This window comes from Xenopus tropicalis, chromosome 8 (assembly GCF_000004195.4).
Source record: "Xenopus tropicalis strain Nigerian chromosome 8, UCB_Xtro_10.0, whole genome shotgun sequence".
Taxonomy (NCBI): Eukaryota; Metazoa; Chordata; class Amphibia; order Anura; family Pipidae; genus Xenopus; species Xenopus tropicalis.
Window position 1 is genome coordinate 1,190,440 of NC_030684.2, and position 17,582 is coordinate 1,208,021.

The following is a 17,582-nucleotide window of genomic DNA, read 5'->3' on the forward strand; positions in this document are numbered from 1 at the left end:
AGTTCTGATAGTCAGGGTGCGAATCAGCACGGGGTTGGATCCAGGCCCTGGGGCAGCTGAGCTCCTGTATTTATAGACCTTCTCCCAAGCACAGAGGGCCCAGTTATACTGCCTGCATGCCCTGAGAGAGAGGTACGGTGTTTATTTGCAGATTATACCCAAGGGCTGATTTACCTTCAGGGAGGCAATTTGTAATTAACGTGAAACACAAATGGTTGATACTATTATTATTATATTATTACTTTGGTTTATAGTCATTTTCTTCTTCTGTATGATCCATGGTACAAACTTCCTAAACTTACATTAAAATGACTTTGCCCCTTTCACTTGCTAGTTCATCAGGCTGTAGATAGTAGTACTGAGTATATCACAAAGAGAGGCCTCTTTCAGCCATAGGTACCAGCTCAGTAGGATCGAAGTGGCCCAAAAGGACATAGAGATGGCTCGTACCTTCTAGAGAAGCACTAAATCAACCCTAACCCAGTTCTAAAGATTAAGGGGCTGATTATCACGAGAGACCCCTCTGTGAGAAGCAGAAGCTCATAAGCAGCAGTATTGGGGCAGGAGAGCCCTGCTCTAGGAGGGGGGATCACAGAAATGTCCATTGATCCATTGAGTGACCCACAGAGGAGATGATACAAGGGTGAAGGAGAGAATTCCAAGAGCTGAATTCCATGAGTTGTTATACACAAGGAAGTCTTCTCATTGGTTACAGCAAAGTACGTAAGAGGGTTGTTTATGGCTTTGGGCCAACGTTGCTCTGATGGAATGGGCACCATGGAATGACCCCGGCAAAGCTCACACTCCAGCTTCTGCTGCCATTCAGGGCTCAGTGGAACGACACAATAACGGGCTTATTTTCCAGTTTGTGAATTTGAGTTGGTTTTTCGAATAAACTCACATATCGAATGGTCCCTTATTTATTTAGAAGGAAAAATCTTTTGAATAAAAATCTCAAATACCTCAAATTTTTCGAGTTTACAGAAATACGGCCTGACTTTGCCCGGGGCAACTCCCACTGACTTCTATACAAACTCTCACACTTTTAGATGAAGAATTTTTACATTCGAGTTTTTGGGGGTTTTGCACTTAATAAATACCAGATATTTGCGAACATTGATAACATCCCTGTAGATTCCATATGGAGCCATATTCACCCAACCAAGTTGTTTACATCTACTAGTTATTTATTACTCAGTGTCTCTTACTCTTCACTTACTGATATTCAAGGATTCTCTAGAGCCACTCTACTTCTCATGGATTCCCGTCCATGTTCCATCTGATCCCCCCCCCTTCATTTTTTCCCTCTTGGTTTCTTCCAGCGCATTTCATTAGGAAATGGACACTGAGCATTTTTGACCAATTATTGTCTAGTTTACTGCTCGCTTTCAGGTGATTCTCATTCTAATGGATTGAGGGGCAATGCCAAGTTCACTTATCCATTGAACTGTTCTGACTTGATTGAGAAGCCAGTAGAGTCCTGCCCAGTTCCATTAGGGCTGACCTGTGCCCAACCCAGACCCACTATCACTCTCTTCTGTCCCAGCTACTGGACCCCACCTGCACTACCCAAACTTGGGCACCCGTGCTACTCACTGGAGGGTGGAATCAACCAGGTCAGGGGGAAAAATTACGTATAACTTTGGGAGGTGGGAGGAATGCGAGACTGCAATCAGGCCGACAACCCAGGCAGGGTAGCCCTGAACCGTCCAAATGTTTTGGAAATCAAGAGTCTTTTCTGGCCAAAACCCAACTGCTTTGTAGGTATTCTGTGGCACTGACCCAACACAAGACTCCAACCCAAGGAGCTGCAATGTGCAGGATTAAATCACAGGAAATCATTGTTTCTCTTGTTTTCATGGTGCGAGTGAAGCCGGAGGCTCATGTAAGCCTGAACCCAGATGCAGTCGCACAGGAACCACGAGTGGACCAGGACCTTTTGCAGCGGCCTGATGGGGCCAGAGAAGAGAACCCCAGAAGCCTTATCTGGAGTGCATCTCCCCCACTCCCAGCTACCACTGACAAGGAACTGCCAGCAGATATTCCTACAGCCCCGACTCCAGCAGATATTCCGACAGCTCCGACTCCAGCAGATATTCCTACAGCCCCGACTCCGGCAGATATTCCTACAGCCCCGACTCCGGCAGATATTCCTACAGCCCCGACTCAGCAGCTCTTATGTCCACCATTCTAGATCTACTAGGCCAGGATGTATATCCCCCTAATTTGTGGAGGTGGAAAATGCTCACCGGGTACCACTTTGACCCTTGCCACTGGGGTTCCATATGGGCATTTCTGATTAAATTACTAAATGACACTGCACTGAAAGAGGCTCCTACATTATGCCGGGGCCCAGGTCTCATTTTTTTGATACAAAGGAAATGCAGTTCGTACACAGGAATCAAGCGTGAGCTCCGAGAACTTGGCCTGGACTATACAAAGTGACACCCTGCAAAACTGAGAGTAATGGAGGGCGGAAGGGCTCATTTTTTGGACCAACTAGAACTGGCATTGGAACGGATTGAGCAACGACCTCTGTGGGGCTGAGGATCCCTTTAGTTCCTATTCCACCTGTATTGGTGACGTGATTAAGCTTTTTATATGAATAACTGAGTTACCCCCCAGCCCCAGGCACATGTAAGGGAAATTCTTGGCCAACGAGGCACAATAACTCACAATATACATGGCATTTATATTATTGTCTGAAATGGGCAACTTTGTTATTGGTGGGTGATTCCAATCTTGTCTTTGACACAGCCCAGTGGCCGTATCTTTGGGAAGGATTGACTGCTTAGGTTTGTCCCTAGATTTAAAGCTTGGATACAGGCGCTCTATGGCCATCCACGGGCCATAGAAAGAGGGGACAAGAGGCACCTGGTAAGGGTGTCCCCTCTCCCCACTGCTCTTTGTCTTACCCATCAAACCCCTGGCCATCCGAACAGGGGTGCAACTATAGAGGAGTGTTGGGGGGCCAGTCGGGCCCTAATTATAGAGCAATTGGTAGAATAAGTCAACCTTAGGGGCCCCAAACTTAGTTTGCTGTGGGGCCCAGTAACATCTAGTTACCCCACTGCACCCGGAATAGGGCAAATGAGGATATAACGGGGCTTATGAATAGGAAATTTAATAGAAGAAATATCACTCTATGCCAACGACATGTTGTTGTACTTGACAAACCCACATCAGGCCCATGACAACCTCCTGAAGGTGGTCTCCAAAATCTGCCGTCCTTGGGAGTTAAGGTTAACCAGTCGGTCCCCTTTCCTATAGCCCCCGTCCCCCTGGGTACAGGTGGCGCCATCTTACAGCTCCAGGTAGTGACATCATTCAGGTATTTGGGCTTAATGATCCACATGGACCTTGATAGGTAGGAACATTTAACTCTAAACCCTGTGGTACAGTAATGTAGCCATAGGGGCCCGGGGGCAGGCTGTGCAGATGAGCCCCCACTTTCCTGCCGCTCAGTCAGTATATGCCCATTGGTTGTTGCCCCCAATCCAAATAACCCGGACATGGCTGCTACTATAGGCTCTTTTGCCTGGGCAAGTGGCCCAACTCCCAGCAACTCCCAGTAGGCACATATGGTATTAGATTCTGTATCCTTAGGTGGGGCCTCACATTATATAGAGGAAGGGTTAGTACACCAATGTGTAGCATTCGCTGTCTCAATAACTTTGGGCGCCAGTGGTTGTTACAAACAACGGAATGGTTTATTGAATGATTTCATACAATCTCAAATGCCAACTCTAGCCTTTGGGAGGCCAATCTCTATCCTTTAGGAGGTCTGCACTCAGTCGATAATGCAAAAAAGTAATCGCCAGTGCCAGCAGGTTATTACACTTATGATACTCACAAAATACCCCATGTAGGTGTTACATACCTTGATGTGGTTAAGCCTCCCTCTTTGTAACCAATCTCCATGACTAGGCAAAGCCCACAGATGTGAATTACTTCAGGATCTATCTAGTCCTGAGCCTGACTGCTTGAGTCCCTATAATGGCAGCATTGACACCACAGGGAACTAACCCTCACTAAACTCCTCGTTGGAGCACTAGGCTGCTTAATAACTTCTCTTGAACTTCTCTTTGACTCCTAGAGTGACTATTACCAAATCTGACCTAGTACTAACTTCTCTTATAACCTCACCTCTTCCAGCAAGTGGGGGAACCAAAAGAGGCAGAACAACCTTGGGTTTCCCCTTTATCATCTCTGGGAAAACCTGAAACCTAAATGGAACTACTCTCCTATCATATTATCAGGATATTGTCTAGCTGGCTAACTCAATCCCCGGGGATAAAGAACTAAAGATTTTACCCTCCTACAAAGGCAATGAGATATACCCACTGGACGAGGAGATGTGGACTGATGCTCTCAAGCTGGTCCCAGAAGCTGTCCATCTTGATGAGGGATAGATATACTGTACATGTGTGTATCTCAAACATTCTGGAGTGAGATTTTAGTAAACAACTCCCTCCCAAGCCAGGAACTCTAGTGAGAGGTGGCCTGGAGAAATTTAATGCCATGGGGGTACTGGGCCGGATTTTCACATTCTTGACTTTGGGTCCATTGGAACAGAAGGGAGTTCAGTCTATAGTTTTGCCTCCTTCTCTTGCCTCCTGTTGATTGAAGATCTTGAGAACACAACCCTCCAGCTTTCTGTATCAACATGTTTTAGTTACATTCCCTTCTGGTGGAATAACCTCTGGTGTGTGACCTTCTTCAGAGCCCTTTTGACTTGCTGGTTCCTCAGGCTGTAGATGAAAGGGTTGAGGAGAGGAGTGAGTATAGAGTAGATCACAGAGAGAGGCCGCTCTTCTGACTCAGATCCTGATGAGGAAGGATAGAAGTAATTAAAAAATATTGCTCCAAAGTAAAGTCCAACAGAAGTCAGGTGAGAAGAGCAAGTAGAGAAGGCTTGGTAGCGTCTAGAGGAGGAGTGAATATTTAATATGGTTTTAAGAATGTGAAAATATGATATCACAACAAAGATAAAAGGACTCATTGCCACAAAAGAGCCTTCCGTCAATACCAGAATATCGTAGCCAGTGGTGCTGGAGCAGGAGAGTGCTACCAATGGAGGTAGGTCACAGAAATGCTCATTGATCTTGTTGGCCCCACAGTAATCCAAAGAGGAGATGATGGACGTATGAAGGGTGGAATGCAAAGAACTTAGTACCCAAGAGCTGCCCATTAGGCACAAGCAAGTCCTCCTGTTTATTATAGATAAGTAACGCAGAGGGTTGCTGATGGCTATGAGACGATCATATGCCATAATGGCCAAAACTAAACACTCCATGGTGGCCGTCAAGAAAAAAAAGAAGAGTTGAGTCATGCAGCCTTGAAACGAGATGCTTTTCTTCTCCATGAGAAGATGAGCCACCATGAGAGGGACAGTTACCGATATGAAGCTGCTGTCCACGAAGGAAAGGTTCCCCAAGAAGAAATACATAGGTGTTTGGAGCTCCGGGGTCATGAATATGAGGGAGAGGATCAGAGAGTTTCCCAGAACAGTCACCAGGTATATAGTGAGAAATAGAGCCGAGAGAGGGGACTTCTGCTCAGGATTTTCCGACAAACCCAAGAGAATAAACTCGGTGACGGTGGAAGAATTTTCTTTTTCCATTGGTAAAATTCTATTAAAAAAATTCTTCTCTTAAAAATGTTTTATTTCCTTTATATTTCTATCTTATATGTCTGATTATCTGGAGGCCCACCTAGCAACCTTCTACTCAAAGCCAAGTCCTTCCATTGCTTTTGGCGCAGTCACTCCCGGAACATAGAACAGAGACACTTACATGGACTCCCGCTGCAGGCAATGTGGCTCCCAAGGCTCGGGATTAGTTGGTCTTTAGTCAGGGTGGGAATCGGCACGGGGCCGTATTTATAGACCTTCTCCCAAGCACAGAGGGCCCAGTTATACTGCCTGCCTGCCCTGAGAGAGAGGTACGGTGTTTATTTGCAGATTATACCCAAGGGCTGAATTACCTTTAGGGAGGCAATTTGTAATTAACATGAAACACAAATGGTTGATACTATTATTATTATATCATTACTTTGGTTTATAGTCATTTTTTTATTGAGCCATGGATCATACTGAAGATCCAAATTTCCTAAACTTACATTAAAATGGCTTTGCCCCTTTCACTTGCTGGTCCATCAGGCTGTAGATAGTAGTACTGAGTATATCACAAAGAGAGGCCTCTTTCAGCCACAGGTACCAGCTCGGTAGGGTTGAAGTGGGCCAAAAGGACATAGAGATGGCTAGTACCTTCTAGAGAAGCACTAAATCAACCCTAACCCAATTCTAAAGATTAAGGGGCCAATTGTCATGAGAGACCCCTCTGTGAGAAGCAGAAGCTCATAAGCAGCAGTGTTGGGGCAGGAGAGCGCTGCTGTAGGAGGGGGGATCACAGAAATGTCCATTGATCCATTGAGCATCCATTGAGTGACCCACAGAGGAGATGATACAAGTGTGAAGGAGAGAACTTCAAGAGCTGAATTCCATGAGTTCGTTGGACACAAGGTAGTCTTCTCATTGGTTACAGCAAAGTACGTAGGAGGGTTATGGCTTTGGGCCAACGTTGCTCTGATGGAATGGGCACCATGGATTGACTCCTGCAAAGCTCTCACTCCAGCTTTAGCTTCACTAAAAATCTCGAATACCTCAAATTTTTCGAGTTTACAAAAATACGGCCTGACTTTGCCCGGGGCAACTCCCACTGACTTCTATACAAACTCTCACGCTTTTAGATGAAGAATTTTTACCTTCGAGTTTTTGGGGGTTTTGCACTTAATAAATACCAGATATTTGCGAACATTGATAATATTGCCTTCTGAGTGTTCAGAACATCCCATATGGAGCCATATTCACCCAACCAAGTGGTTTGCAGCTACTAGTTATCTATTAGTCAGTGTCTCTCTTGAATTCTTATAGATATTGAAGGATTCTCTAGAGCCACTCTACTTCTCATGGATTCCCGTCCATGTTCCATCTCATCCCCCCCCATTTTTCCCTCTTGGTTTCTTCCAGTTTTTGACCAATCATTGTCTAGTTTACTGCTCGCTTTCAGGTGATTCTCATTCTAATGGATTGAGGGGCAATGCCAAGTTCACTTATCCATTGAACTGTTCTGATTGGATTGAGAAGCCAGTAGAGTCCTGCCCAGTTCCATTAGGGCTGACCTGTTCCCAACCCAGACCCACTATCACTCACTTCTGTCCCAGCTACCGGACCCCACCTGCACTACCCAAACTGGGGACCCGTGCTACTCGGAAGTGACATCACCGGCGGGTGGAATCAACCAGGTCAGGGGGAAAAATTACTTTTATCTTTTCGGGGTGGTGGGGATGCGAGACTGCAATCAGGGTGAGAACCCAGGCAGGGTACCCCGGAACCGTCTAAATGTTTATGGAATCAGTGTCTTTTCTGGCCAAAACCCAACTGGGCAAAAACCAACACAAGACTCCAACCCAAGGAGCTGCAATGTGCAGGAATAAATCACAGGAAATCATTGTTTCTCTTGTTTTCATGGTGCGAGTGAAGCCGGAGGCTCATGTAAGCCTGAACCCAGATGCAGTCGCACAGGAACCACGAGTGGACCAGGACCTTTTGCAGCGGCCCGATGGGGCCAGAGAAGAGAACCCCAGAAGCCTTATCTGGAGTGCATCTCCCCCAATCCCAGCTACCACTGACAAGGAACTGCCAGCAGATATTCCTACAGCTCCCAACTCCGGCAGATATTCCTACAGCCCCGACTCCGGCAGATATTCCTACAGCCCCGACTCCGGCAGATATTCCTACAACCCCGACTCCGGCAGATATTCCTACAGCTCCGACTCCAGCAGATATTCCTACAGTTCCGACTCCAGCAGATATTCCTAAAGCACCCGACTCCAGCAGATATTCCTACAGCCCCGACTCCGGCAGATATTCCTACAACCCCGACTCCGGCAGATATTCCTACAGCTCCGACTCCAGCAGATATTCCTACAGCTCCAACTCCAGCAGATATTCCTACAGCCCCGACTCCGGCAGATATTCTTACAACCCCGACTCCGGCAGATATTCCTACAGCTCCGACTCCGGCAGATATTCCTACAGCCCCGACTCCGGCAGATATTCCTACAGCTCCGACTCCGGCAGATAGTCCTACAGCTCCGACTCCGGCAGATATTCCTACAGCCCCCAACTCCGGCAGATATTCCTACAGCCCCGACTCCGGCAGATATTCCTACAACCCCGACTCCGGCAGATATTCCTACAGCTCCGACTCCGGCAGATATTCCTACAGCCCCGACTCCGGCAGATATTCCTACAGCCCCGACTCCGGCAGATAGTCCTACAGCTCCGACTCCGGCAGATAGTCCTACAGCTCCGACTCCGGCAGATATTCCTACAGCCCCCAACTCCGGCAGATATTCCTACAGCCCCCAACTCCGGCAGATAGTCCTACAGCTCCCAACTCCGGCAGATATTCCTACAGCCCCGACTCCGGCAGATATTCCTACAGCCCCCAACTCCGGCAGATAGATAGTCCTACAGCTCCCAACTCCAGCAGATATTCCTACAGCCCCCAACTCCGGCAGATAGATAGTCCTACAGCTCCCAACTCCAGCAGATATTCCTACAGCCCCGACTCCGGCAGATATTCCTACAGCCCCGACTCCGGCAGATAGTCCTACAGCCCCGACTCCGGCAGATAGTCCTACAGCTCTGACTCCGGCAGATAGTCGTACAGCTCCGACTCCGGCAGATAGTCCTACAGCTCCCAACTCCGGCAGATATTCCTACAGCCCAGACTCCGGCAGATATTCCTACAGCCCCGACTCCGGCAGATATTCCTACTGCTCCCAACTCCGGCAGATAGTCCTACAGCCCCAACTCCGGCAGATATTCCTACAGCCCCAACTCCAGCAGATAGTCCTACAGCTCCAACTCCTCTGTGGGTCTGAGGATCCCTTAAGTTACTATTTCACCTGTATTGCTGAAGTTATTCAGTGTTGGTGCAGCAAAATTGCCTATTTTCTCTTATTTCTACTCCCCTGTTGGGTTAAACTCTGCTGTGGGAGAATGTATCTCCAGGTTGGTCGGAGGGTACCGCGGGTGGGGGGTACAAGGTTGGGGTTCATGTGTTCTGTCCTTACTTTTCTCTTTCTTCCCTGAGTGAGTCAAGGTCATGTTCCAAGTGTCGGAAATAGGGAGGGAGGTTGCGGAGTCGATGTCCCACTCCCACCTACAGTGGCCATTCTTTTGATACATGTGGAGGTGGGTTCCCAGGCGGCCCCCCAGCTTTATCGAGCAGTTTGTATTGGACAGGCTGCACCCCTCTGCCCATGGCTAAGGAGCCTTTGCTAACTGGGTTGGTGCCATTTGGGGAGCCCAAAGCTTAAACAATACCCATGTTATACAGCGGCCTCCTCTCCAGACAAGAGGGGCTATTAGCCAGGGGCAATGTGCCCAGGACTGTGATATCAAACGTGACTAATGGGCAGGGCCATATTTAAAGTTTTGCCACCCCTATACCCCCTTACCACTCACAGCTCCTCCCCCCAGCCCCTCTCATTCCCTCTCCCCCATCTGTTGTTGCCCATAGCTTCCTCCCACCGGCTCTGCTCTAACCTGTCAAATCTCCTGCCCTATCTCCTGGCCCTCGATTGGTTTCCTTGTATAATGAGACCAACGAGTGTCATACGTTCCCCGATTCCTGTAATAATAGAAAAAGAGAGAAGAGGCACCTGGCAAGGGTGTCCCCTCTCCCCACTGCTCTTTGTCTTACCCAGCAAACCCCTGGCCATCCAAACAGGGGTGCAACTATAGAGGAGTGTTGGGGGGCCAGTCGGGCGCTAATTATAGAGCAATTGGTAGAATAAGTCAACCTTAGGGGCCCCAAACTAAGTTTGGTGTGGGGCCCAGTAACATCTAGTTACCCCACTGCACCCGGATTGGGGCAAATGAGGATATAACGGGGCTTATGAATAGGAAATTTAATAGAAGAAATATCACTTTATGCCAATGACATGTTGTTCTCCTTGGCAAACCCACATCAGGCCCATGACAACCTCCTGAAGGTGGTCTCCAAAATCTGCCATCCTTAGGAGTATTAGATTAACCAGTTGGTCCCCTTTCCTATAGACCCCCTCCCCCCTGGGTACAGGTGGCGCCATCTTGCAGCTCCAGGTAGTGACATCATTCAGGTATCTTGGCTTAATGATCCACATGGACCTTGATAGGTTGGAACATTTAACTCTAAACCCTGTGGTACAGTAACCATATGGGCCCGGCGGCAGGCTGTGCAGATGAGCCCCCACTTTCCTGCCGCTCAGTCAGTATATGCCCATTGGTTGTTGCCCCCAATCCAAATAACCTGGCCATGGCTGCTACTATAGGCTCTTTTGCCTGGGCAAGAGGGCCAACTCCCAGTAGGCACATATGGTATTAGATGTATCCTTAGGTGGGGCCTCACATTATATAGAGGAAGGGTTACTACACCAACGTGCAGCATTCGCTGTCTCAATAACTTTGGGCGCCAGTGGTTGTTACAAACAGCGGAATGGTTTATTGAATGATTTCATACACTCTCAAATGCCAACTCTAGCCTCTGGGAGGCCAATCTCTATCCTTTAGGAGGTCTGCGCTCAGTCGATAATGCAAAAAAAGTAATTGCCAGTGCCACAGGTTATTACACTTATGATACTCACAAAATACCCCATGTAGGTGTTACATACCCTTATGTGGTTAAGCCTCCCTCTTTGTAACCAATCTCCATGACTAGGCAAAGCCCACAGATGTGAATTACTCCAGGATCTATCTAGTCCCTGAGCCTGACCGCTTGAGTCCATATAATGGCAGCATTGACACCGCAGGGAACTAAACTCCTCGTCGGAGCACTAGACTGCTTAATAACTTCTCTTGAACTTCTCTTTGACTCCTAGAGTGACTATTACAAAATCTGACCTAGTACTAACTTCTCTTATAACCTCACCTCTTCCAGCAAGTGGGGGAACCAAAAGAGGCAGAACAACCTTGGGTTTCCCCTTTTATCACCTTTGGGAAAACCTGACGCCTGAATGGAACTACTCTCCTATCATATTATCAGGATATTGCCTAGCTGGCTAACTCAATCCCTGGGGATCTAGAACTAAAGGTTTGAAAAAGCCTTTACCCTCCTACAAAGGCAAAGAGATATACCTGCTGGACGAGGAGATGTGGACTGATGCTCTCAAGCTGGTCCCAGAAGCTGTCCATCTCGATGAGGGATAGAGATACTGTACATGTGTGTGTCTCAAACATTCTGGAGTGAGATTTTACTAATCAACTCCCTCCCAAGCCAGGAACTCTAGTGAGAGGTGGCCTGGAGAAATTGAATGCCACGGGGGTACCGGCTGGATTTTCACAAATGTCACATTCTTGACTTTGGGTCCATTGGAACAGAAGGGAGTTCAGTCTATAGTTTTGCCTCCTTATCTCACCTCCTGTTGATTGAAGATCTTGAGAACACAACCCTCCAGCTTTCTGTATCAACATGTTTTAGTTACATTCCTTTCTGGTGGAATAACCTCTGGTGTGTGACCTTCTTCAGAGCCCTTTTGACTTGCTGGTTCCTCAGGCTGTAGATGAAAGGGTTGAGGAGAGGAGTGAGTATAGAGTAGACCACAGAGAGAGGCCGCTCTTCTGACTCAGATCCTGATGAGGAAGGATAGAAGTAAGTAAAAAATATTGCTCCAAAGTAAAGTCCAACAGAAGTCAGGTGAGAAGAGCAAGTAGAGAAGGCTTGGTAGCGTCTAGAGGAGGAATTAATGTTTAATATGGTTTTAAGAATGTGAAAATATGATATCACAACAAAGATAAAAGGACTCATTGCCAAAAGTGAGCCTTCCGTCAATACCAGAATATCGTAGCCAGTGGTGCTGGAGCAGGAGAGTGCTACCAATGGAGGTAGGTCACAGAAATGCTCATTGATCTTGTTGGCCCCACAGTAATCCAAAGAGGAGATGATGGACGTATGAAGGGTGGAATGCAAAGAACTTAGTACCCAGGAGCTGCCCATTAGGCACAAGCAAGTCCTCCTGTTTATTATAGATAAGTAACGCAGAGGGTTGCTGATGGCTATGAGACGATCATATGCCATAATGGCCAAAACTAAACACTCCATGGTGGCCGTCAAGAAAAAAAAGAAGAGTTGAGTCATGCAGCCTTGAAACGAGATGCTTTTCTTCTCCATGAGAAGATGGGCCACCATGAGAGGGACAGTTACCGATATGAAGCTGCTGTCCACGAAGGAAAGGTTCCCCAAGAAGAAATACATAGGGGTTTGGAGCTCCGGGGTCATGAATATGAGGGAGAGGATCAGAGAGTTTCCCAGAACAGTCACCAGGTATATAGTGAGAAATAGAGCCGAGAGAGGGGACTTCTGCTCAGGATTTTCCGACAAACCCAAGAGAATAAACTCGGTGACGGTGGAAGAATTTTCTTTTTCCATTGGTAAAATTCTATTAAAAAAATTCTTCTCTTAATGTTTTATTTCCTTTATATTTCTATCTTATATGTCTGATTATCTGGAGGCCCACCTTGCAACCTTCTACTCAAAGCCAAGTCCTTCCATTGCTTTTGGCGCAGTCACTCCCGGAACATAGAACAGAGACACTTACATGGACTCCCGCTGCAGGCAATGTGGCTCCCAAGGCTCGGGATTAGTTGGGCTCTTTAGTCAGGGTGGGAATCGGCACGGGGTTGGATCCAGGCCCTGGGGCAGCTCTGAGCTCCTGTATTTATAGACCTTCTCCCAAGCACAGAGGGCCCAGTTATACTGCCTGCCTTCCCTGAGAGAGAGGTACGGTGTTTATTTGCAGATTATACCCAAGGGCTGAGTTACCTTTAGGGAGGCAATTTGTAATTAACATGAAACACAAATGGTTGATACTATTATTATTATATCATTACTTTGGTTTATTGTCATTTTTTCATTGAGCCATGGATCATACTGAAGATCCAAATTTCCTAAACTTACATTAAAATGACTTTGCCCCTTTCACTTGCTGGTCCATCAGGCTGTAGATAGTAGTACTGAGTATATCACAAAGAGAGGCCTCTTTCAGCCACAGGTACCAGCTCGGTAGGGTTGAAGTGGGCCAAAAGGACATAGAGATGGCTCGTACCTTCTAGAGAAGCACTAAATCAACCCTAACCCAATTCTAAAGATTAAGGGGCCAATTGTCAGGAGAGACCCCTCTGTGAGAAGCAGAAGCTCATAAGTAGCAGTGTTGGAGCAGGAGAGCTCTGCTCTAGGAGGGGGGATCACAGAAATGTCCATTGATCCATTGAGCATCCATTGAGTGACCCACAGAGGAGATGATTCAAGGGTGAAGGAGAGAATTCCAAGAGCTGAATTACACAATGACGTCTTCTTGTTGGTTACAGCAAAGAAACTTACAACAGTGTTGGACTGGGGTGCCAGGGGCTCACCAGGAAAACTGATCTTGAGGGCCCCCCACACACCCCCAGGACAAGTCAAATCTTCAACCTTCTACCTCAACAAGGTTTTTAGGGCTGTTACTGTCCAGATGAAGGTCACTCTTCAAGGTTCTGCCTCTCAGATCAGCAGTGATGTAAGAAAAAACAAATGTCAGAGGATTCTTGTGTAGACAGAGAACAACATTCTTCTTCTCAGAGCGGATCACATCCAGGGCTTGGAGAATGTTCTGGTGGACTCCCACAGCAGAAAAGCATTTCTAAGAGAGTGGGAACTGAATCAAGTTGGGTTTCCATCAGATCGTTGAGAAATGGGGTCTTCCCCAAATAGACCTGTCCTTGAAGAGGTCAGACACTCCGGCCTTTCTGCAATGTCTTTTCCTTGGAGCTTCAGTTTGGCTTAAACTTCCCTCCATTTCTAGTGATCCAGAGGGTCCTACCAACAATCAGGAAAGATCAAGCATCTGTGATCTTGGTAGTTCCATTCTGGCCCAGAAGGGTGTGGTTTTTAGATCTGATGACCCTGTCCAAAGGAGATTATTGGAAACTACTGATATCGGAGGATCTGTTTAGACAGGGGACTCCCGGAATCCTACTTCATCAGGCACCTGTCCCGGAAAATTGTCTTTGTGGTGGCTATTACATTGGCTAAGAGAATTGGAGAACTTCAATCTTTAGCTGTAGGTCCTCCATATACTCCGTTCTTTCCTGATAGAGTGGTTTTGAAAACATTGCCCCTTTTCAGACCAAAGGTCCCTTTGCGGGAGAATTTAACCTAACAGATCATCTTGCCGCCTTTTGCTCAGTCTGCTCATTGAGACATTGGATCTAGTTTTCCAAGTCTGGATACACTGACTATGTGGCAAGGAGAGAGTTTATCTGGTTGCTTGTGCCCAGCGTTCCTTTGATGGAATGGGCACCATGGAATGACTCCAAAGCTCACACTCTAGTTTCTGCTACAAATTAGGGTTTAGTGGAACGATTTACACTCACAATAAAAGTTCCTATCATTTCTGTAGATTTCATATGTGGCCATATTTGCCTAATCACTATCATCTACTAGTTATCTTCTACTGTTCTGAATTGGGAAGCCTTGGTAACACACCCAACCTTATGTTAGGGTAGAGAGGCCACCCAAAGAGAAGCAATTGTGCAGAATTAAATTAATGGAAAGTCTGCTGGGGGGGCAGAACTTGTTCAGTGTAAAGGTGAAGGCAAGAGAATGAAAATGGCACCGTCTTGAGTTTGGGCCCATTGGAACACTCTATAGCTGTGTTTCTCAACCTTCCTAATGCCGCAACCTTTTCCTCATGTTGTGGTGACCCCCAACCATAGAGGAGTGGTGTCTCGGTTCCTAAGACCATCGGAAATATGTTTTCCGATGGTCTTAAGTGACCACTGTGAAAGGGTCATTCGACCCCCAAAGGTGTCCCGACCCACAGGTTGAGAAACGCTGTTCTATAGTTTACTTTCCAAATGTCACCTCCTGCTTGGAGATCTTGAGAACATCACCCACCAGCTTTCTGTATGCATTTAATTACATTCCCTTCTGGTGGGATAACCTATGGTGTGTGACCTTCTTCAGAGCCCTTTTGACTTGCTGGTTCCTCAGGCTGTAGATGAAAGGGTTGAGGAGAGGAGTGAGTATAGAATAGACCACAGAGAGAGGCCGCTCTTCTGACACAGATCCTGATGAGGAAGGATAGAAGTAAGTAAAAAATATTGCTCCAAAGAAAAGTCCTACAGAAGTGAGGTGAGAAGAGCAAGTAGAGAAGGCTTGGTAACGTCCAGAGGAGGAGTGAATATTTAATATGGTTTTAAGGATGTGAGAATATGATATCACAACAAAGATAAAAGGACTCACTGCCACAAAAGAGCCTTCAGTCAATACCACAATATTGTAGCCAGCAGGGTTGGAGCAGGAGAGTGATAACAATGGTGGTTGGTCACAGAAATGCTCATTGATCTTGTTGGCCCCACAGTAATCCAAAGAGGAGATGATGGACGTATGAAGGGTGGAATGCAAAGAACTTAGTACCCAGGAGCTGCCCATTAGGCACAAGCAAGTCCTCCTGTTTATTATAGATAAGTAACGCAGAGGGTTGCTGATGGCTATGAGACGATCATATGCCATAATGGCCAAAAGAAACCACTCCATGACGGCCATCCAGATAAAGAAGAAGAGTTGAGTCATGCAGCCTTGAAACGAGATGCTTTTCTTGTCCATGAGAAGATGGGCCAACATGAGAGGGGCAGTTACAGAGCTAAAGCAGATATCTACAAAGGAAAGGTTGCCCAGGAAGAAGTACATGGGGGTTTGGAGCTCCTGGTCAGTTACAATTAGGGAGATGATCAGAGAGTTGCCAGTTAGCGTTACCATATATATTATAACAAACACGGCAAAGAGGGGAGATTGTTGACCAGGGTTCTGAGTCAGACCCAACAGGATAAAGTCAGTGACAGATGAGATATTCGCCCTTTGTAAAGATTCCATAGAGTTTATCCTTGAGCAGAAAGCCGGATATTTTCCACACATAATAAGCAATCGCTCTGGTTTGGTTCTGATGCGAATACCTTCCTCACTTTCTCTCATCCATATTCCTTTCATCCAAATGTCAAGATATCCCTCCAACTGGCCGGATACTGTAGAGTTTGCCACGCGTACAGATGGCAAAATTGCACTCATCTGGCCAAGCAGCCCATGCTGGGGAGAAGTACAAGCCTATGTAGTTAGGATAGTAGATGCCAATAGATAGACTGGCACGGTGTCTCACATCTTCTTTATTTGACAACTGGCTTCTAGGGATTCTTTGTGTTCCTAAGGAAGGAAGTTTTGCCTTTTTCTAACCAAAAATGGGATGGCAGGGTCTTTTCAATATGCCAATTGTATGCCAACATTGTCTTGGTGCCTTCAAAGGGCTTTGTAGAAAGAGCTCTGAGCCCCTGTATTTACCATCCCTCTCCCTGTCCCCAAGGGGCCAATTATAATGTTCCCTCAGAAAGAAGAACATCATTTATCAGTCCAAGGGACTGCTCCATCCCTGGGGAAATATGAGCAATATACCTATTGCAAAATACCTTCAACAAAACCAGGTTCCTACAATTCCATGTTTTACTATGTTACTCTTATTCTATTCAGAACCTGACATATTGAGGATGCCTTCTCCCAACATCAGTTTTCAGGTTGTTCCATAAGTGTTCCATGGTATTTAGATCTGGACCGACTGCTGGACACTCCAGAAGATTCTTGGCCTTTAGTCTTTAACTGTTTCTGGGTGCTTTATAAAAGTGAGCTTCAGGTCACTGTCCTTCTGACCCATGATTTGTGATGGAGACCCAACATTCTGACCCTGGCTTCACTGTTATACTCAAAAATGACTTGGTAGCCTCCCAATTTCATGATGCCATGCACTCAAGACATTCAAGTTCCATGAGCAGCATATTAATCCCAAGAAGACTTGGTAGTCTCCCAATTTCATGATGCCATGCACTCAAGTCATTCAAGTTCCATGAGCAGCAAATTTATCCCAAGAAGACTTGGTAGCCTCCCAATTTCATGATGCCATGCACTCAAGACATTCATGTTCCTTGAGCAGCAAATTAATCCCAAGAAGACTTGGTAGCCTCCCAATTTCATGATGCCATGCACTCAAGACATTCAAGTTCCATGAGCAGCAGATTAATCCCAAGAAGACTTGGTAGCCTCCCAATTTCATGATGCCATGCACTCAAGACATTCATGTTCCTTGAGCAGCAAATTAATCCCAAGAAGACTTGGTAGCCTCCCAATTTCATGATGCCATGCACTCAAGACATTCATGTTCCTTGAGCAGCAAATTAATCCCAAGAAGACTTGGTAGCCTCCCAATTTCATGATGCCATGCACTCAAGACATTCATGTTCCTTGAGCAGCAAATTAATCCCAAGAAGACTTGGTAGCCTCCCAATTTCATGATGCCATGCACTCAAGACATTCATGTTCCTTGAGCAGCAAATTAATCCCAAGAAGACTTGGTAGCCTCCCAATTTCATGATGCCATGCACTCAAGACATTCAAGTTCCATGAGCAGCAAATTAACCCCAAGATGACTTGGTAGTCTCCCAATTTCATGAT

The 17,582-nt window shown here is 46.5% G+C and overlaps 3 protein-coding genes across 3 annotated transcripts; all 3 read right to left on the bottom strand.

Annotated features, from left to right (window-relative positions):
* Positions 1-4,675: 4,675 nt before the first annotated feature.
* Positions 4,676-5,623, bottom strand: LOC101732976 (olfactory receptor 1G1-like). The gene has a single exon (XM_031890999.1). It carries the CDS (start codon positions 5,621-5,623, stop codon positions 4,676-4,678), a length of 948 nt encoding a protein of 315 aa, XP_031746859.1.
* Positions 5,624-11,531: 5,908 nt separating this feature from the next.
* Positions 11,532-12,479, bottom strand: LOC100489330 (olfactory receptor 1G1-like). Its single transcript, XM_004919759.3, has one exon. The coding sequence runs from the start codon at positions 12,477-12,479 to the stop codon at positions 11,532-11,534; it is 948 nt and encodes a 315-aa protein (XP_004919816.1).
* A 2,526-nt stretch (positions 12,480-15,005) lies between these two features.
* Positions 15,006-15,962, bottom strand: LOC101732877 (olfactory receptor 1G1-like). The gene has a single exon (XM_004919758.3). It carries the CDS (start codon positions 15,960-15,962, stop codon positions 15,006-15,008), a length of 957 nt encoding a protein of 318 aa, XP_004919815.2.
* Positions 15,963-17,582: the final 1,620 nt, after the last annotated feature.